General features: G+C 50.9%; 1 protein-coding gene across 3 annotated transcripts in view; it reads right to left on the reverse strand.

The window, feature by feature from the left end:
* EDAR (ectodysplasin A receptor) overlaps positions 1-21472 on the reverse strand; it is a 48089-nt gene extending 26617 nt beyond the window's left edge. For all 3 annotated transcript variants that reach the window (XM_012522209.2, XM_012522208.2, XM_004450507.3), the window contains exons 1-5: positions 21407-21472; positions 20207-20329; positions 19263-19444; positions 11771-11856; positions 1411-1497 (exon numbers count right to left, since the gene is read on the reverse strand). In XM_012522209.2, coding sequence (XP_012377663.1) covers positions 1411-1497; positions 11771-11856; positions 19263-19444; positions 20207-20329; positions 21407-21457 — 529 coding nt within the window. In that variant the 5' untranslated portion in view covers positions 21458-21472. The remainder of the gene's footprint in view (positions 1-1410; positions 1498-11770; positions 11857-19262; positions 19445-20206; positions 20330-21406) is intronic.
* Between the last annotated feature and the right edge of the window lie 589 nt (positions 21473-22061).

Genomic DNA, 22061 nt, shown 5'->3' on the forward strand with positions numbered 1-22061 from the left:
CTACTGCTTTGGGAAATGGGGATGGGAGGAGAGAGGGAAGGGAGGAAAGACAAGGTAGATGTAGAAAGGAAGAGAGGCCAATGAGAAAATGTGTCCTGAACACAGTTCAATACTTCAAGTTGGCCACTTCTGGTTGAAAGTCAGGATGCAAAAGTGAATTTCTAGGGCTACAGGTTTTATTCTTGGTTTGGCTCCATCTGTGTCTCATGCAATTTCAACATAGGAATACTACAAACCCCAGGGCGAAGACGGTCAAGAGGGTGCACCTGTTCTGCCTGTTTTGTCAGCTTCTGGTTATCCGGGCAGCCCCTTACCCAAGGGGAACTCTGCACGTTTCCCTGATTGACGTCTGCCTTTCATGTGTAAAACATGTTGAAGGCTGTTCTAATGCTGTGAAACAACTAATCCAGATTCTGGTTCTCCTGAAGCAGGATCCAGAGTACCCATCACCCAACTAGGGTGAATGAGAAAGAACATAAGGTGTCCCTGGGGTCATCCGATGGGGGCTGGAGTGAAGAACTGACAAGTGACATGGGCGCCATCTCCCGCAGCTGCCGGCCCCCTGTGGGGTGAGTCCGCCAGGAAGCGGAGCCCCAGCGCGGCCCTCGGGGAGTAGCTGGAGCATGGTTGGATGCTAGGTATGGGGATGGAAATGTTTAAAAACTCTCCCCGTTGGATGTTCCTTCCCCTGGATCCTGGTGGAGATGAGGTGCAGATATCCCAGCAAAGTTGTTCTGGAGGGGGGAGGCTTTGAGGGCGAATGAGGAGGCTGCGGTGCTGAGGGCACTGTCGCTTCCAAGGGTGCCCCAAGTCCCAGTGCACCATGGCCTTACACAGGTGTCCGTGAAGGGGTGCACGTGAAAGTCTGAGGGGGAAAGGAGGCTCGAGCTCTAGGTCTTGTCTGAGGGAGAACATGAGACTTTGGGGGTATTTGTGGGTCTGTCCTCCCCAGCCATTTCCATCCTTCAAGGATTAGGGAGAATGAAACTTAGTTACTGAAAATGAATGTGAAAGGTGAGGGTCACGGGTTTATAAGAAAGTTAGCAATAAAGTGCTGTTGGTTTTCTGCCAAACCAAAGCCCAAGGAGCGTCTCCTCCCCCGCGGCGGCTTTGCCCTGCCCTGGTCAGGGTGAGGGGCCAGCGCTGCCCGCTGCCTCAGCGCCTTCTCCGCAGCCACGTGCCCCTGCACGCCGAATGGACTGGGGACCCTCTGCAGGGATCAGTTCCACATGTTCCTGAGACAATCCTTCACTTCCAGCACGTGGGGGCAGCTTGTGCGATTCAAGCCCCTGGAGACATGACTTGAGGGGGAAGAGCTTCAGAATCTCCGCTAAGAATTATCTCCTCCCTCTTCACTTTCATCCGGCCACCCCCTATTTTGGAGGTGGCTGGACCCAAGCATCTCCTTACCTTTGTGGGCATGCTGGAACGGAGAGAGCGTGCTGCTGCCGGAGGTGCTGCGGAAGTCGGCAGCGTCTCCCGAAGAGGCTCCCGCACCTGCAAGGAGACGAAGGGACCCTGAGTCCTTCAAAAGGGCCTGGAGAAGCGCCTGCGCCTGCAAAGCCTGAAGAGCACTGGCAAGAGCTTCTGGGGCTGGAATTCTAGATTAGGAATCGGCTGCAGAGAGAGGGTGGAGGGGAGGGGAAATATTTTTGTTTCTTAGAGTGGTTAATAGTTCCTAAAGAGTAGCCTGACCTTTCATAGGTTATTGCTCTTCAAATAAAAAGACACGCGTACTGGGGTGATGAGAGAGCTTTGGTAACAGACGGGGGTGACAGAGCACAACATGGTGGATGTAATGAACGCCACTCAGTTGTGTACCTGAAAGTGGTTAAAATGGGAAATGTTATGGTGTATACGTGTTACCACAATAAAAATTAAAATAAAAAAAAGACTCACACTAACTCTGCTAAAGCCAAACAGCAGGCTTTGATGGAGTGTACCAGCCTCACCAACTCCATCTACCTATGAATTGGAGATAGAGCATATGCAATCTATAAAAATGAGTAAAAGTCTGTGTATAAAACTTTTATCAGGAAGAAGTAATAATTGACTAATTCTTACAATTACATACAGCAGAAGGGTATTTTTAATACTTTGGTCCTAATTCTAAAAGTAATATGTGTTCATTACTAAAAAATTAGAAATATCAGAATTTGACAAAGTAAAACCATCGCCCATAGCCTCACTGCATTTTGGTGCACTTGCCCCTGAGCTTTTTCCTATGGGCTCTTTTTAAAGTAGTTGCTACCAAACTGTTCAAAGATAGGGACGAGCAGTCTATTCCTTCAAAACCGTGATTCATAAAGCTCCTCTTCTATGGAAGAAAAGCTCAGCAGGGATGAAATGGGAGCTGATTCTGCAATCAGTCAAATCATGAGGGAAGTGTTCTGTTCACGCAAACAAAAATGTTCTGCCACAGAAAAGACGAGCTCCTGCTGGCCGGCCTTTGGTTCTGTGTTTACTAAGCATGTCTCCCTCTCTCCCTTTTGTCTCTGCCACTTCTGGAGGGATTCGTGAAGTGGGTCTGCATTGTGGAAAGCCAGCTCCTGAGTCAAGGACCAGAGGACGCTCCTCCCAGAGCCCACGCCCACCTGTCCTCTCCCACCCAGCAATGGGAGTGGCTCCAGTAAGGGCCGCCCCAGCCCACAGCCACCGGTGACGCTTCCTTGAGAAGCAATTGTCCAGAACAGGGACATTTTCTTCACCAGGATGTTCTCAGGAGAGACAAACCTCTGTTGCGGAGGCACCTCTAAAGGCGTCTCCGCACCGTGTTTGGGACAATCTCGGGGACGCAATGGCTTCTGGACCTGCTCAAGCGGACAGTGGCCACAGCTGCTGGGGTGAGGAAAAGCCTGATGAATCTTTCACACGTTGTCAGTAGGTGGGAAAGAGCCTCAGAGCAGGGTCAGAAACGTGTGAATCCTTACAGCTCTGAAAACGAGTCGAAAACTCTACAAACGAAATAGGTGGGGGCCTGGGGTCAAGCTGAGAAATGGCCCACAGAGGAATTCTGTTCAGTGCCATGAGTCTCTCACAGAGGCCCTCCTGTCACTCAGCATGGACAGGAAATTAAACTGTCGGCTGGTGCAAGAAAAATGTCACCTGTCTGCTGGGGGGCAAGCACGCATGCTCTTTGAATAACGAAGCCTGATGTCGTGAAACCTGAGCCCTGGGAAGGCAGAGTCTGCCTAGAGAGTGAGACGTGTGTGTGCGGCTCAGTTGACACTCCTGGACAGGGCCTTGCCCTCGGGCGCACAGGTGCTGACCTGTCCTTGCATCGCCTTCGAGTCCACTCGCCAGTCAGACCTCTTAGAATCAGAGCTGCCCACCCTCTGGAGCTTTGCCTGGGTCTACAGTATACATGTCACCACCATAAAAATTAAAACAAAAGTCTCCCGAAGAGGCTCCCCCACCTGCAAGGAGACGAAGGGACCCTGGGTTCTTCAAAAGGACCTGGAGAAGAACCTGCACCCGCAAAGCCTGAAGGGCACTGGCAAGAGAGCTTCTGGGGCTGGAATTCTAGATTTTGAATCAAAGGGAGAAAGAGGGCAGATGGGAGGGGAAATATTTTTATTTCTTAGAGTGGTTAAAATCCCTTAAGAGTACTCTGATCTTTCGAAGGTTATTGCTCTTCAAATAGAAAGACACACGTATTGGGGTGATGAGAACGTTTTGGTCGTGAACTTTTTCTGGAGTCCAGGGGCTCAGCCTTCGCCCTCTTGCCTGGTGCATGCCGCCTGAAGAGCCGCCTCCAAAGCCGGACCGTGTGCCCACCTCGGCCGCGCGAGCGGGCAGGCCTGCCCCTCGGAACAGGGCTCCCGGCCCTCTGTGGGCCGTGGGTGAGCTCCGGGGCTTCCGCGTCTTCCTTCTCTTCCTTCAGTGTCTGGTCATTGTAATTGCTTATGAGCTCTCCCACCAAAAGGGGAGGGAGGTAGGGGGCAAGCGGCTCGGGCAGGGACTATATACCTTCTACGCCCAGGCCCCAGCCATGTCCCTGGGACCCCACCATCTCCTTCTGCAATGAGTGGCCCAGGGACGGGATGGTGTCCGTGGGACAGGAAACCGTGAAGCGGGACAGGGGGTCCGGGTGGACGTAAGGAGCCGATGGCCGTCTGGAGGAGGAGGGCTGCTGGTGACAGCTAGGACGCTGGTCATTCTCGGTGTCCTCTGTCTGGGGTGCCCGCCCCCCGCCGTTCCCCGGGCTCCACCTTCCGAGAGCTGTTTCCTCATCTTCCAGGGGGTCGACCACAAGCTTCCGTTTGTTGGCTCTTCATGTTGGGGCCAAAAGTTCTGGTAAGTCTTTGCTTTTGTCCTTTAGTCTCACATTGCCTCAGAAGAGGCGCCGGTAGAAGGCAGGAGTCCCCGGCTGACAGCTGCCTGCCTCCAGACCGGGGGCCAGGCAACACAGCATGACTCCAGAGGCTCCCAAGGGGACCCTCGGCCTTTTCCTGCTCAGAGATCCCGAGTTAGTGACACTCGAAAGTCACAGCGCAAGGTGGGCTTCAGAGTTCTTGCCCCAATTCCTTTGCTGTGGGAAGCAGCATATCAAATCTCATCAGGTGAGGTGAGAAAAAGTGAAATTGTGAACTAGCTTCAAGCATGACATAAGCTCCTCTAAAAGAGGTAAATGGGATGTTGAAAAAAAGCTAATCTGCCTTTTTGGTAAGGGGCTCAAGGGAGCTTACGAGATGTCACCAGGAAGGAAAATAACCGTAGGCTCTATCTGTGGGTGTTTGTCCTCTTTGTTTCTTCTTGTTCCTCTCTGCCAGGGCTTGCAGTTGTAGGCTGGGTGACGGGTTGGGTCTGGGGACAAAAGTACACCCAGGCCTGTGGTCTAGAGCGGGGCTAGAGAAAACAGCCCGCGGGGCCCACAGACTTGGGAAATGTTTTCACATCTCCTGGCACAGGCTGGTTACGTAAGGATGCCGCCAACCGCGCGTGCAGGCTACGACAAGTCGGCGATGGCACAGCGTGCTGGACCCAGCAGGCCCCGTGCGCGGCCTCGCTGGCCCTCTGGTTAGGTGACGAGCTGGGGCTCGCCTCGACCCTGGTTTACTGCAAGTTCTTTCCCCCAGCTGAACTCCAGCTCACGTCAGCTGAGCAGCGCCCTGCTGGCACCCTGGGCTGCAAGGCCGGGCAGGTGTGTTCTAGTTTTCCTCGGATCCTGGAGCAGTTCTGGGTGGATCTGAGGGGTGACAAGGGAGGGGCGTGGGGGGGTGGTATCAGGGAACCTTCATGGATCTCACATCGTTCCTTCAAAGCTCAGTCTCTGCGGCTCAGGTCTTCTGTTGTCGCAGATTCACCCACAAGCCCTTTTCAGGCCCTAGTTGTTCCCGTCCCACTCCTATGGGGGGCGGCGCCAGAGGGACCCTACAAAAACTGCAGGAATGGCAGAGAGATGCTTCCCAAGGTGACCCATCTACAGAACCAGGGTCATCTGCACTGTGTTTTGCAAAAAGGAGCAGGAGGACGTGTGGCTTTCAGATACCTCTGCAGTCTCCAAGTTGGGGGCAGCAGAGCATTTGCTACTCCCAGAGACCTCTCTTTCTGCAGCTCTGCCGTAAGGAAAGGAGTTAACTGGCTTTGTCGGCAGAAGGGTTCAGGGAGACTGGGCGAAGCAGGCACTCAATCACCTTGTGGTGGCTTTTGGCAACGGTGGGCTAGAATTCTCGAAAGTGTGGCAGGTCCGTGACCAGCAGGCCAGAGGAGCAGGCTTGTTGGCCAAGAGAAAGAGACCGCTGCGTGGACTACAGTTTGAGTTTTGACAACAGTATGTAACTTATTTGGCCTGTTTTGCCCACAATTCAATCCTCTCTATCTTTCTACCCTCCAGAATGAGAGTGAAGATGTGAGAGAGACAAGGGGAGCCGAGCTCCCCAAGGAAGAACCACGGGCAGGATGCCCCATCCTCCACCCACCAAGGTGCTGGCCCTTGTCGCTTCCCAGTTCCTAGACTGCAACGCTGACCCTTCCACACAAGTATTTCCTCTTTTTCACTGTTACCATTATTACACGTAGGATAAGCCTGTTATCAGGGAAAACGATTGGGTAGATCTTTTCCAAAATAGCCAACCATGTGCTTGGGACGTGGTTTTGAAATGCGAGCCAAGAAGCTCACTCACAGCAACGTCTCCCCCAAAGCCAGTTTTGCCACATCTCTCGTGATGACCCCTGAAAGGATGGGTGATTTCCAGGGTGCGGGGGTGGGGTGGCTAGAAAATCTCCATAGGAAACAAGCACCTCTCTTCATTCCCCCTACCTACTTGAAAAATACAGCATAAAATTATAAAATTACATATTTGAATTTTATTACAATACCAATATTGTGTGGAATCAATGGGATCTATGCATAAAGGCTTGAGCCTAACACCATGCTAGAAAGCGGGCCGTGGAGCCAGAGACCTTGCCTTGGCCAGCTTTGGGCCACGTCCCGACTCTCCCTTCCTCTGCTACCATCACTTCTCCTCTTGGGAGCTATGGGAGGGCCTGCAGACAGATGACCTCTAGCCGGCTATTTCTTAGTCTGTAGAGCGAGGATAATGCTGCTCCATAACGTGTAGCATTACCCATTATGTGGCTGCAGCGCCAAGCACACTGCCTGGCTCGGAGGGAGCAAAGCGGTTCTTAAAGCGGGGCTGCCTGAGCTAGCACTGGAGCCCGTGACTGCTCCTCCAGCTCAGCGGGCCAGTACCACCGGCACCCCCGCCAAGACCCCTGGCCAGCAGGTTTTCTGGTTCCAGGTTCTACTCTGGCCTACCAAGGGAGGACTCACCGAGCACCAATAAACATATTTGGTGCTTAGGAGCCTTCACCCCATTCCAATATGTGTTGTGTATTTTCCAGTTTATTTGGCCTTCTTGGACTGGAGAGTTAAAATGTTTTTCGGTGTTGGTTTCTATTGGACAGTCAGTGACTGATAATATAATGTCCATTCTACTTTCCATAATGCTTCATTTGAACACCAGCTTTTATTTAAAATAAGCAGGGAAGAGATATTTTATAAAAGGACAGGGAAAGCTTGGGAAAATTGTCATCCCTGAAAGTAGGTAGAAATTTCCACACAAGGTCTTTATTAAAGTGAAAGAAAGTGGGGTCTGGTTTCGCTTAGCTTGCTGCTGAGTTCATGGCAGCAGGGAGGGGGGATATTAGACCCTGGGAGGGAGGCAGCTCTGCTGGGGGGGGGGGGCGGTGGCCTGTTCACCTTCTGCAGGACCATCTTGTAAGCTGTTAAGCATCTGGGTTAATGCAGTTATACCTCTATTCAAGGTGATGATAGGATATAATGAGGCCTTTGAGGTTTGTTAATCCAAACAATTTATAAACATGTCAGTATGTATTAGAGACTGGCTTGTATTCTCTACACTAGGGTAAGCAGTTTGAATGTTAAAGAACAATTAGTTTTTTAAAAAATCCTTACAGCTGTCAATAAGTGTGCCCCAATGCCGGTGCATTCGCTAGCGCCCCCCAGTGGCTGATCCTGGAACAACTGGGAGATTCTAACAGAAGAGCCTCGTACTCAAGTGCGGTCCAGGCGCCAGCAGCCCCGGCATCACCTGGGAGCTTGTTAGAAATGCAAAGTCTTGGGCCTCACCCCAGACATATGGCCAGAATCTGTTTCTTACCAGGTCCCCTGGTGACGTGTGAGCATCTACAAGTTTTGAGAAGCACTGCATTAGAAAGACCTGGCAGCTGACATTTGGGGACACCAAGGATTTTCACATTCGAATCATATCACTGTTTGGCATCACACAGTGGGTAGTAGAGCATCATCACACGTGGACTAAATGGAAACTTTGCTTGGCACTCTTTGTAACAAAATGGAATTCTCCAAAAGGCAGGTCTGCCCTGGCTCAGTGTCTTAATTACTGATGAATGAAAAGTGCCAGGTATTGAGCTGGTTAAGCACTTTTCTTGCATTTCCTTCCCCCCCTCAACCTGTGTGTGAGGGAGGTATCTTACTACTCCACACACAGGGTGAGGCAATGGAAGCACAGGGTGTAAACTTGCTTCAGTCTGGTTGTTGGGTGGTGAGGCTAGGTCTGGACCCCAGGGAGAGCAGCTGCAGGGGTGGAGCTTGCCCGCCAGGGGGCGCGGCTGCAGTGGCTTTGCTTTCCCGGCGCTGGGCACCCAAGGCACCCGCCGTGGATATTTGATCCTGTTTGGTCTGACCCTTGCAACAATCTTACGAGGCAATATCACCTCCGTTTTACAGACAAGTAAACGGAGGTACGAAGAACGTAGGTAACTTTCCCAAGGGTGGAAACCAGGAATGAAGCCAAGGTGGGAGGCCACGACCTTGCTTGCTTCCCATTACGCCGCGCCCCCTTTCCCCTCCATCCCCTGCGACCCGGGACCCATTCCAACCAGATCCCTTCCCAAGGCCACCGGGCAGAGTTCTCAGGAGGCTGACACCGGGAAAAAAAAAGCCGGGAGGCTGGGGTTGCTCAAGTGGATCTTGCTCTTTGATTTAACTTAAAAATAACTGAAGGGTTTTTTCTCTCACTTTAATCTACTGCTGATTTGCAAGAACACAACAAATGACTGGATTTGCAAGTGGCAAAGGAGTGGATAAGGCTGTGCTTGTTCACCACAGCCCCAAGCAAACCCAAAGGAAGGCTTCCTGCTTTCCAAACCGGTGATTCACCGGCAGGAAAGGCGGAGGGCCGGGGGCCTGGCTTCAAAGCTCCTGGCTCTCCTCCGAGGGTCCCCAGCACTGGGGCGCAGGTCGCGAGGGGGGGGCTGGGCCGCCCGGAGGGGCTGGGCCGGGGACTCCGGGGCAGGTGTGGTTTCGAGAAGGTAAGCTTGTTCAAGGCTTTCCTAAGTATTCTGTACCCTGTGCGTCAGCCCTATTGTATACTGAGCAGATATTATGTTCTTAATTTTACAGTAGAGAAAACAAACCAAGGGCGGTCCCTTGACTCACACGTACTCTCAGTTACCAAGTAGCAAGCCGGGGGCTGAATCCCACGCTGCGTAGGCAGCGACCACAGGTGAAGATCCAGCCCCGCGCCACGCTGATCCCTGGCAAAGGTGGACCTATCTACTTTCCCTCAAGCCACCTGGCAGTCCTGGAAAGAAGGATCCTAACCCATTTAAAACGTAAAGAAGTGCTGGTTTTCTTTTCTCTGAGGGGTGTCTGGATGGCCTGCATCACATTGGCCACCACGGCCGACCCGCCTCAGTGTTCCGGGGGTCCTGAGGCTCGGTGGGGGCCACCTCCGTGACTCCTCACAGCAGCCCGGTGGACAGCCACTCCTGAACTCGCCGTTCTGCAGATGAGGAAACCAAGGCCCTGGGAAGTTAAATAGCGTGTCTAAGTTCAAGAGGCACTGGGGCTCCCGAGTAAAGGCCATCACCGCGTTGGGGCCTCTCAGTGTGGTCCCTGTTCCTGCGTCATCAGCATCACCTGGAAAGTAGTTAAAAGGGTCCCAGACCTACGGGATCGTGGGCGAGCCCAGCAGTGAGGGATTTCATTGCCCTGCAGGGGCTGTACTGAAGCATGCTAGGGTTTGAGAATCACTGTCCTACACGATTCTGCTCTGCAGAGCCAGCTGGATAAGCCAGCTATTTCTTTAAGGATAGAAAAGCCCACTGCACAGTGAGGCGTGAGAGTGTGGGATTTGACTCGGTGAGATCCTGGAGGCGAACCGTGGCACGTTTCTCTGAGTCTCCTCTGCTGAGCCTTGCCAATCCCGGGCCCAGGTGCTAATGCGAGGCTGGACCTGACGTCCGTGTGAGCACCTTCCCTCTTGGCCTGTCCGTCTTCCTCCCTGTGCGTTCTCACCTCTGTGCGTGTGGGTCACGCTTTTCCCCAGGTCCCTGGCAAGTCCTCTGACTGTGGTTTTTAATAATCCAGCATTTATTGGCTCAGAGTATCAAGGATGCCACCTTCACTCAGCAGTGGCCCAGTTAAAGGATAACAAACAAAAACAAGCTTCTTCATAGATAGGTGGGTGGGATGGATGGATGGACAGATAGACTGAAACAGCAAATGAAGCCAAATGTTAAAAGTGGGTGAATCTGGGTAATTGGGGGAAGGGGTATGTTGGGGTTCTCTGTATGGGTTTTGCATTATTTTTGCAACTATCCTGTAAGTTTGAAATTATTTCAAAGTAAAAAGTTAAAAAAGGAGGGAATGTGCTTCCTAGGTTGGAGTGAAAGGAGCTGTCCCCCACAGCGCACAAACGCAGAAGGGCGGAAACTGATGTGATGTGGGCAGTCAATGGAAGCACCTTTGTGGTCCTGATGAAATGAGGCTTTTTGCCAAGTTCATGGCTCTCTGGAGTGGGGCTGCTAAGGGCAGTCCTATGAGTTTGGGGTTCAGTGGTTTTTGAGGCCCCATAACCAGCTCTTCCAGCTCTAGTGTATCTGTTGACTCCTGAGCCAGTGCCCTGGATACAAAAGATCTCTGAATCGAGGACCAGTGCAGAGAGGACGCTAAGAGCTGGAGATGGAGAAAGTGATGTTTACTTTCTTGTCCACACGTATAGGGTCTAGTCACCTGAAGTCCTGTGACCCAGGCAGGGGTTCTTAACCTTATTTGTTCCACATATCCCTTTGCCAGTCAGGTGAAATGAACACTTCTGTAATTTATTTATTGTATACATTCATAAGTGAAGGAAATATTAGATTTCAGTTAGAGGTTAGAGAAAATAAAGATAATAGGTTGATTTTTAAAAATTCAAGCCCAAGGATCCCCTGAAATCTGTCCACGGACCCCCACCACTGGTTAAGGCACACAACTCCATTATTACCAGGTTTATCTACTTAAACAGTTTGGAAGGCACAGCCCTCCTCCAGGGCCACCCTTCCCTGGCCCCAGAGCTCCTCCAGGCTTAGCCGGAAGGAGGCTAGGAGAGGGGGCTCCCCTTTCCCAATCTCCTACTCTCCCTCCCAGCCTCTTACAATGCAGACCCTTATTCTACCCTGCTCGACAAGGTTATTGTGAGAAAAAGGGGGTGGCTGGTGCCTTATGGAGCAAGGAGAGGAGGTGTCGCCCCCTTTCTGCCCTTGAATGGGAGTGGAGCTGCTGGCCAGCCAGCATGTCTGCTGACCAGGGGTCTGCACCCCCTTGACCAGACACCCGTTTCCTCCGAGCTCCCCACCCACCCTTCAGAAGCACCTCTGCAGACCACAAGGCCGAGAGACGACACCACGTCTTCTCTGGAGTACAGGTACCTGGCCTTTCCTCTTCAGTAGATGCCCATGAAATTACACCAAAATGGGAACAGAGAAACATCAGAGTCCACGTGGGATTATAAACCCATGTGACCGATTTTTAGCATGCATTTTATGAATCTACTTCATTCATTGAGATCAGTCCTCATCTATTTCCCCCGGCCCATCTGGTTTACAAAACAACCCGTGTACGAGAACTTGCAGTTGTCTAGACTTTGCAAAATCCCTCTGCCTCTGTGATCTCATCGATTTTCCCAATAGTCCCATAAGATGGATAGGTCAGACCTCATTACTCCCATATTAGAGATGAGTAAATGGAAGCCCAGGGAGGTTAAATGACTCGTTCAAGGTAGCCCTAGACCTCAGCCTCTGACTCACAGTTCAAATGTGACAAACCTCCCCGCACAGGCCTGCCGCCTGATGGATGAGGCTTTGGGATTATTTTTGTTTATGAAACAGGAGTATATTTGCCTCCATTGCCACTAATCTTGTGCTGGTTCTAGGACTTGCTTCCTTCTCCAAGACCCTCTACTGAAAGAGATCAGTGTCCAACAAACTCTGTGCTGATGAAAGGACGGGAAGGACTCACATTCCTTGGTGTTGGGAGGGGCCAGCAGGCAGGAGTAGCAGACCATGCCGTAGATGTTCCTGGGTCTATTTTCCAACATGTAGTAGCTACAGGGAGGGCAAGACAAGACAAAACGGAGCACAGGTGAGCCTGGCAAGGGATGAGGCCCCGACCACCGACCACGCTGGCATCACGACCATTTAGCGGGCCCTGTCATCGAAGCAGCTAGCGAGGCATGAAAGGACAAGGCAGGAGCCGAGCGTCCTGCCAGGCCAGAGGATTGTTTCAGCCACAGAGCTTCTGGGGGGCCTTCAGCACGCCCTGAAATGGGATATTCTTTTTCCAATACGGGGCCAGTTTGGGACATTCAATCTCCTCCCCGTCGGGTTCGTTTTGCCGATGGATTTGTTCAGTGCACGTAAATCATCAACACCTTTGTCAACATCGTCCGCCCACAACGTCTGTGCGCCCACCGTGCATGGCCCTGCTGAGCTCCGGTAGCCTGACCAGCAGGAGACCAGCCTCCCCCAGCGGAGGGACCCTCCCTCGGCAAGAGCCCCTGCTCAGAGCCTGGAGCGGGTGGGATTACTGGCAGACGTGCCTAGGAGCCCCTGGAAAGCACGATGTCCCACACCGCCTCCACGTTTACTGAGGGAAATTGAGAGGAGCTGCCCACAGAGTGTGGCTGCTGTGTCCAGAGAGGTCAAGGCAGGTGGCTTTAAAGAGAGCGTGAAGTACCATCAACCCAGACTTGAAATTCACTTGCTTCCTTCTCGGGAAGTGCTTGATCAAAAGCACCTATATAATGGCGAGAGTCCAGACTAGGGATGGCCCACGCTTACAGACAAAGAACAATGATCCACAGTAAAATCTCTTAGGGTCCTTTATCCTACAATACCGTTCTGTTCTATTCTTTCAAGTATCCTGATGTCACTATGCCAGAACTCAAATGGCTTAAGTCCTACCTCTCAGAACGAACCACCCCCCCCACCTGCATGGGACACGGCAGTGCCTGCAGATGGCTCTGTCCCCTGTCTGGAATCACAACGCTGGCTCCTTTCTAACTGCAGGCTTTGGAGCTTACCTTGGCATGTGCCAGTTTTCCATAAACATTCAGCAGTGATCGTGGAGGCCATTTCTCACATGGTGAGGAGCCGATTAAACAATGTGAGATGGTGCCAAGGTATGCCTTTATTACACAACTCAAACAATGAAAAACCCCTCCCTGCTATTGGATTTTTCTGTGGTTGAGTTTTAATCTCTTTTTTATTGGTCGGGCACAACCAAGGCACCGGCTGATGGCAGTAGCAGCCGCAGGGCAGCCGGCAGCTCAGTGCCGAAGTGCTCGTGGCGGGGGCAGGGGGTGGTGGTCTTTGGACTCCAGCCTTTATGCTTTTGGACCATTACCAGTAACATTATGATAATAATTACCTGCTCTTCCTCACAGCCTTTTATCCTCGGATCCCTGTGTATCTTGTAAACATTAATTAACCAATCTGAAAACATCCCTTGGAGAGGCCACAGCAGCTAGTTTTACAGTTACGCCTTCTGGAAAAAAGCCTCCCTCAAACAGTTTTCTGCCACCATCCAGAAGCCATCTGTGAAGGAGGAAGAGATGCTGGGGCAAAGGGTGGCTCTGCTCTGTTCCCCCAGCAGGGGGCGCACATCGGAGTGCGGCTGTCGCGTGTGACTCCGGCAGCCCGCTCAGCCAGTGCCAGTCCCTCTTGCAGCTTCTTAATACCCACTTCAAAGGTACCATGTCTCAGAGACACCCCGGACTTACTTACGCCTCTACTTCCACCTCCATTTCAGTCTCCCTCCTGCCATGCTCTAGTTGTCTGTTGCCTCTTCCCTCCCAAACTAGGAGACCCTTGAGGGCAAGACTTGGCCAATCTGTATTTCTAGTACCCAGGACTGAGGCAAGAAGGTTCTTGGTCAGTACTGGTTGGGTAGGTGAATGTCATCGAGTTCTTCTCCACCGAGGTTCAAAATGCTTGCACTACACAAAGCCCAGAAGGCATTTTGCGCATCTGTCCTTCCCTTCAAAGCAGAACCACCGCTCTGTCCCTCTTGAGCAGATGATGTTCTAGCTCACGGTGACCGCTCGGGTGTTGAGTTGGCCGCGCCAAGATGAAACCCCAGGACCGCTCTGGTGGGTGCAGGATGTTTTGGCTTTAGAACTGGGTGCCCACCTGGAACTTGCCTTCTAGCTGGTTCCCAGGGCCATCACAGTTCAGGCCTTCCACAGGGGCACTGGCCAGGGAGCTGAGAGGGGACCCTGGCTCTGCCTCGGGGCCATGCCTGCTTTTGTGTGTGCTTTTTCTCTGAGCAAAGGTACCTTCTGCTGGCGCAGACTGTGTTCATCCAGAGAGGCTGCCTTTTTCTAATTCCCAAGAGGGCTCCAACCAGGCAAACAGCCGCACGTTCCTACACTGGCAGCGTGTTTGGACCAAGCTGTGTGATGTATTTTATTAACTTAGCAAAGAAAAATATTGAAAGGCTATAAATTTTAAAGACATGTTGGCTCCAGGAAGCTGTTACCTAATTGTACCGTTTAACTCTGGGTGAGTGTTAAACACCTGCAGATAAGGAGAAGCTACCGTTTCCTAGCATGTATTGTTGCACAGAACATTTTATAATCTAGGATTTTTATCTTTAGGGCCAACCTAACCTCCCATTGGTGTAACTTCCATCTATACCTCTCATCCTGGGCTATTTGGGAATGGAGAATGATTGTTTATCTTCTTCCATCTGACAGATTTTCATTAACCTGAAGTTGATTGTTTACACAGGGATCTGTGTCCCTGATAAATAATTTCTGTCCCCTCCAATTTCTGTAAAGGTCTGTCCTACTTTTTGATTCATATTTTGATTTTATTCTAGTTCTTTTTTTTCGTCTGTTCTTCACAGGTTGATTAAGGTGTATAGCTCAGAACAAGATTCAGTTTAAATGGGGCCTCTAGAGTGTTCATTTTAGGAATTGACTTCCTCCAACTCAATAGGTGTAGGTTTTTCCCAAAGATTTTTCTCTTCTCAGGAGTCCTAAGCTAGGCCTGTTAAAAATGTAGGTTGTAACTGGCCCCACTGGGTCATCAAACGCTCACTTTTCCCTCAAAAGTTTTGATATGTAGAACCAACCACTGCTGTCCGTCACTCTCTTAAGCATCTTAGAGCCTCTCACTTGAAGAGGCGAGCACGGCACGGAGCCCAGCTGGCAGAAGCTTCTGCATGGGTAAGATGATGCCTTGGGGGTGGTCATGAACCTTAACCCCTTCTCTCTTCCTCTTCTTGTGTTTTTGTTCCTGGTCCTCCCACACAACCCTTTCTCAACAGGAAAGCCCCGCGTACTGCTCATTGTTCAGCGAGGTGTCTCGGCCACATAACTGATACATGGTGCAGCCTGCCGAGAATGAGAGAGTGCCTGCCAAACCACAAGGGAGGAGAGAGGGCCAAAGAAACCTGTAGTGTTACAAAGCCAAATTCAAGGTAGTCTGCATCTGCAGCCCGATAACCACATGGACTTAGGAAAGAAGACAGCCTTTCACTGAGCTAATAAGGCCAACGTGCCCAAATTCCTTGTCATCTCCTCTGTGACATAGGATGAGAGATTAATTTTGTTCTCTAGACCTCGAGCATGTAATAGGAAGTGGGAGGCCTTCAGGGCCCTACCCTTTCAAGTACTGGGCAACAGTTCATTTGAGGGATGGAGATAAAGAAGGATGCTTTCTATTTCAGAGGCCTTGGGGTTGGGGGTAGTTTATTTAAACAGCATATCACATCCCAGAGCCAAACTGGAAATTGACTCTTCATGCATTTTGCACATCTGTAGAGCAATGTGATGATGCAATGAGATGCATGTTGAGATGCGCCTCCTTGCACAATATCATTCATTCATTCACTGAGTGTTCTGGTCCTGTGGTGTCCTGAGTGCTGAAGATAGGGAGGTATAAGCAAGTTGCTCTTCTCATGGAGGGAGGAAGGAGTTATCAGGACTTCAGAGCTGGAAAGGACCTTTGAAAAGCACTTATGCCAGCCTCCCAACTAATTCTACAGCATTGCTGACAGAGATGTCACCCATTTCTGTTTGAATCCTTCTAGAGGCAGGAAGCTCTCCACCATTCCATTGGTGAACTTCCTTGGTGATTAGACACTTTCTGGTAAATATATCAGGACCAAGTAAATTATCTTCATTGCCACAGAATCAGCCTTTCTAAAGGCCAAGCTGTTGTTCTGCCTATAGTACAGGATTATTTACTGAGTTAGTTCCAGGTCTTGTATTTTCTGACTAAAATTTCTCTGTGGCGCTAAAGAAAAATGAAACAGGCTACTTGCTCAATGTGCATACTTGCTGCATCTTTTAGAGCATCTGGAACAAAACCATGGCTGAATTTCATGGAATCCTGATGTGGTGGGTTCAAGGGCAGTGGCAGGAATACTGACCAGCAAGGCTCCATTTCCCAGCCCCCACTCCTCTCCCTCTACAAAGTGGACCATGGCCTCCATGTCCATTCATGCGTAGATGCTCCTAGGTCCTTATCCTCAGCCCAGCTCTCTACCCTGTGCTTCAGACCTGGTAGATAGCTTGGTCTAGATGTCCCACAGCCATGTCACCTTTGAACTCCTCATCTTCCTTCCTCCCTCTACCACCTCTTCCTCCTGTACTCCAGATCTTGGCACCACTATCCACACAATTGGCCAAGACAGACATCTGACAGTCCTCTTCAAACTCTCCTTTCTCTATTCCCGACATGTCCTCAATCTGCAACTCCAGTCAGGGCTATCTTCCAACCAGCTCTCAAATCCTTCCTCCTTCCTCAACTCCCAATGCCGTGGTCTTTGCTCCAATTCTCACCACTCTGCACATACACCATGCTAAGCTCATTCCTAGTCCCCTGGCTCCAGTCTCTTCTCTACCCAATCTGTTTTCCTCTTTGCTGCCAAGAGTATTGTTCTAATTTATAGTCTGATAACGTCACACACTGGAATAAAACTCTGAATGATGACTCCTCATCAACTTCAAGCTAAAGATTCCCGGCTTCAGCATCTTTTTCAAGAGCCCCATTTCACTGGGCCGCTGACTGCTTCTCTAGCTTCTCATAAATGTACCTGCGACTCCAACCATGAGGAGCAATTTATGGTTCAGTACATGTCAGGCTGCCCATGCGTTTAAGCCTTGGCTTGAGCATGTCTGCTTGGAGAGATCTGTTCTTTTTCTTAACTAACTCCTACTCATCCTTCAAAACTTGGCTTCAGTGGCATGCATCTGGATATCTTTGACCCCTCTCAACACCACCTCCACAACCATGAAGCGAGGGGGCCCTACTTAATTTCTAGAACACTATGTATGCCTTGCCACACTATTCTGTGGTCACTGACTTTTCTCTTCACTGGAAAGAGGAATCTTCTCTCTTTTTTTCTTTCACTATCATTTACCTGCTAGGTTCTCAACTCAAGCGTTAACTAAAATAAATACTGGAGCTGTTATGTTGTGAATGTTGGATGAAAGACTCACACCAAGAGATTCTCAGAACAAGTTTAGTTTTTGCAGAGAGGGCATTTCTTCTTCTTCTTCCAAGATAGGCATGGCAATATGTGTCTTCTATGTTTCTTTCTCATTGAGCTGCACCAATACTTGGAAGCATATAAATTATCGGAGAATGATTCTAGCTGTTTAATGTCAAGGTTCTACTGAATTTCTCTCATTCAGAGCCAAACACAGTATCTAGACCAGGGGTTCTTAACCAGGGGTCCACAGACTCCCAAGGGATCCGTGGAAAGTTTTCAGGTGATCTGTGAGCTTGAATTGAAAAAAAAAAAAAAACTTATTATCTTTCTTTTCTCTGATCTCTAACTGAAATCTAGTATTTCCTTCATTTATGAATGTTTGCAATAAATTATTACAGTAGCATTCATATCACATTATATTTGTTGCATATCTCAAAAAATTGTTTACACTCATCCATATTTTGAAATTATGGTAGTTATTAAATCCAATGCTAGTTGAGTGTCATAAAACTATCTGCCTTTACATTCTGAGAAAGGGTCTGTGGTTTTCACCTGATTGGCAAAGGGGTCCATGAAATAAAAAGATTAAGATCCTCTGGTCTAGACAGAGCAGCCCCTCAACCAATGCTTGGATAACTGGGTGGCAGTACATCAATTTAGGTTCTTCCAACACTGATGTTCCTTTTGGTGGAGCCCACAACACAACAAGCTCAACAAAATGTACTAAGGCCTAGCCAGCAACACAACTTTTATTTTTGATCATATTTTCTAAGATAGTCTAACATTTTCCCTGGCTATAGCTACCTGCTTTTTCATATTTAAAGATCAGTTCCCACTTTATTCATTTGACAGCTGTCTGAATCATATTGTTTCGGGGACATTGACATGGGGTCCAGTAGATATTTAGATACATGGGTCTATACCTCAAGAGGGAGGTCTGAGCTGAAAACAGAAAACTAAGGAGCCTGGGGGTCATCAGCAGGGAGATGTAGTTCAGTCCGTGGAAATGGATGCTCCTCCATAACAACTTTGAGTTAAGGCTACCTTTTGGGGGGAGTTTAAACATCTCCTTATGCTAAGAGCTATTCACTTTCAACCTATTCCTAAAGATGGGTTTTTCTGCCTTTTTGTACTTCTTTCTTCTGATACGCAAATGCCCCATGTTCACGTTTGGCTCTCTCCATCCCTTCTTATTTCCTTCCTCCTTTTAACTTGCTACAGTGATCTAGGAAGGGAGTATGTGCACACACTCATTGGAAAGTGCAGTGGGTTATTCAGGACAACAGGGCCACCAGCCATCGCTGCCGCCTCCAGCCGCTCCCTACCCCACCCCAGCCTCCCCCTCCTTGCCTTTCTAACGGCGGCCCTCACACAGCGTTATGGTTTGTGGCCACTAGAGGGAGGCAGCAGGGCCGGCCAAGGCTTAGCATCTACCGGGTGTCCAGGAGATACTTTCCTGGTCCCAAGCAGGACTCGCCAATGCATTCTGGAGAATAAAGGGAGATTTAAATTTTCTGGCTTTCAGGCAAATTGCACTTTCACTTTGCTTTTTTGGAAGATTTTTGATACGTAAAATACAGAGTTGGGTGGAATTATAGGCACTGTGTGACTCCAATATTCCTATCAGTAGCTTTTACCCTCAAAATTTCCAGAACACAGAAAATACTAACAATAGACCTTTTGTATGGAATTTCAGTTTTTTTTTCTCCAAAGCATCTCACATGTTATCTCATTTTAAAATTGGTTTGATTTGGGTAGTCAGAAGCTATTGTCAGTAATTGCCACTTTGGAGACAAGGAAGCCGGGCCTGGGGGAGGAGGACTCACCTGGGGGACGAAGCCTGCCCAGGTCCCAGGCCTCCTGACCCCAGGCTCGCACCTGCCTCCTGCCCAGCGGCCCTCACCATTGGGGATGAAGGGCTGGAGCTGCGCTGCCTCGAGGGCCGCAGGTGCTGGGGGGCCCGTGTTGGCTGACCTCCCCGCTGGTGAGACTGGGGGCCCGTGCTTACCCAGGGAGGCAAGGCCCACACTCGGCATCGTTCTCCATGTCCCCCGGCGTCAGCACGGTGGCCCGGAAGAAGCCTTCACAGTCTTTGTGCCGCCTGCATATCTGGTAGCCTCCTCTGGAAAACTTCTCTGCTGGGCAGGGGACGCAGCCATAGTCGTCATCCTTGGTGCCGTAGCCACAGGACTGCCAGGGGAAAAGGACACAGGACACACCTGACCATAGTGACTTACTCTGCAGAAGTTCAGACGGATGGTCCTTGGGCAAGGACCCACTGGCCGTTTCCAAAAGCTACTCTTGCTGGGCCTTTGCCTCTTGACCAGTCCTGGTTACAAACGTGTCCCCATTTTACCAGCCTCCTCCCTGAAGCTCCCTGGCACCAGACACTACCCCTCTGCTAAGAGTTCCTGCAGGAAATTAAACCAGCTACGGCAATCGCCTGTAAAGTCACAGGCTCAGCTGCTGGCGTCTAACTTTTCCCACCTCTCTACGGGAACTGCAAATCTTAGAATCGTGGGAGCTTTTCTTGGCGCGTAACAGAACGGATATGCTCAGCCTTTCCCAAAGGAGAAGGGGGATGCAAGCTCAGGAATAGAGACGCTCTTCATATTGGGGGAGGACATTTCTAACTCAGATGATCTGAAGCCCATTTGATCAAGGTGGACCAGGAAAGTCACTGTCCTCTAAAGCAGTTAAAAGGAGCTCCTGAGAAGTCCCTTCACAAATGCTCTCCCCCAAACAGCAGGCCCTGTTCCTGTGCTCCAGCAGCTCCAGTCATTCCACCTCCAGTCGAATCACCGTGGAAGGCTCATTCCTCCCTTGGCGACCACCTGTTGGTGGAAGCGAGCTCAGGGCGCGGTGACACTGCTGGAGAAAGCGTCACCCTTGACTGTCCCCCTGGGCCCAGGAGGGTGTGGCCAGCCCGGCTGGGGAAGGGGGTGTCCTTACCATGTAGGGCTCCTCCCCGGGCGCGCACTGGGGACACTCGTGGCACAGACCGGTGGTCTGGTTGTAGTACTCGTTCTCCCCGCAGCTGGAGTGCTCGGCGCTGGCCGAGTACATCAGAGACACCTGCCGCGAACAAGGGGGTCATTTTGGCCTCCGCACCTCTTTGGAAACACAAGCCACCTGCTCGGGGGCAGAGCCCAGATTGTTAAGAGACGGCTTTAGGCAGGAGGCAGCCGCGGTGCTGGGAAGTCACACAGGGCTCGTTTGGTGCCAGATCCCCAGGGATTGGTATTTCATAATTTGAGCACACCCACCCTCTGCCTCCCACCAGCATTTCCTCCTGGGGCCTCTCACCACACCTGGAATGACTTCTTCCCCAGCCCACCTCTAAGGTCTGTTTCAAATTCCTCTCCCTGAAATCTTTCTTCAATTCTCTCCAAAGTTATGGATATGGCCCTCCCTGAGCCTCGAAAACAGTGTGGCTCCTTCTAAGACCCCAGACGAACGTGCTGGGAGGGACACGGGTATTGTCCCACTGCGTGTCCCCCACGGGCTGGATGCTCAGCCAGCATCCCCGAGTTGTGTATCTCTCAACACAAATGAGCATTTAATGATGTTTCCACCCAAGACTGTGATAAAGAGAGCTACCATTTAAAGTTTACAGTTGTGGAACCTGAGGCTCAAACTGCCCAGGGCTGATGCATGGGTGGAGCTTGAAAACATTGTGCTGAGTGGAATAAGCCAGTCCCAAAAGGACAGATATGGTCTGATTCCACTTATAAGAACTATCTAGAACTGGCAAATTCATAGAGACAGAAAGGGGATTAAGGGGCCAGGGGCTGGAGGGAGGAAACGCTGTTGAGTGGGTGTGGAGCTATTTGGGGGGGTGAAAAAGTTTTGGCAATGGATGGGGGTGATGGTTGCCCATCGTTGGGAATGTAATTAATGCCAGTGAACTGGACACTTAAAAATGGTTAAAGTGGCAAATTTGATGTAATATATATTTTACTACAATAAAATTTTTAAAAATTAAAAAGGCTAAGGGACCCCGTCCAAACTCCCATAGTGAATGGACGACATGGTCTGAACTGGAACCCGTGCTCTTGGCGACCAGTGCAGACCCAGGGCCCCTGGGAGGTACAGAAACCTACCCGGGGCCGGGCAGCAGGCACTGCGGCGGCTGAGCGCGTGGGCACTTACCACCAGGACAGGGAGCCAGCGGCTGCACTTCCAGCCCCTGCCGTGGGTCATCCTTGCCCGGCGCCCCACCTGAAAAGACACACTTCCTCAGCTCTGCCTGAGCGCCCGGCGTGGCACGGCCTTCCGGGAGCTGGCTCCCGCCCCACCCGTGAGCGCCCCGTGGTGCCACGTGGTGGATGGCCACCGCCCCCCTTGACCGCCGAAGTCCTCCAGTCCAGCTGCCTTCAGAGAAAGGGTGGCTCTCTCAGGGGGGACCCAGAGGATAGTATGTACCTCTTCCCAAACAGAGCGAGGAAACAAACACATCCTAGACGAAAAGGGCAATTTAAGCTGAATCCCAGTCCCGTGCACCCTGGGCTCCCGCACGGCCCTCACCCTGCATCTCACCCATTCGTGGGAAAGAGCCTGAGAAGAGGCGCCAGAGCAGAGCGCACTGGAGGCCGAGCGTGCCGCCCGCGCGCTGTGACTAATGGCTGATGTGCTCAGAGAGCTCTGAAGACAGCAGGCCTTCCACAGGCTCCACACAGCAGGTGTGCCTCAGGCTCCGTTCCTAAAGGGGTGTGGGGGCATCGGTGGGGTCCGGGGCATGAGGGAGGCTCCTGGGCAACAACAGGACTCCTGGCACGGCGGCCAAGAATAAGCTTCGGGTTCACTC

The sequence above is a fragment of the Dasypus novemcinctus genome, chromosome 17 (assembly GCF_030445035.2).
Source record: "Dasypus novemcinctus isolate mDasNov1 chromosome 17, mDasNov1.1.hap2, whole genome shotgun sequence".
In the NCBI taxonomy this organism is placed as follows: Eukaryota; Metazoa; Chordata; class Mammalia; order Cingulata; family Dasypodidae; genus Dasypus; species Dasypus novemcinctus.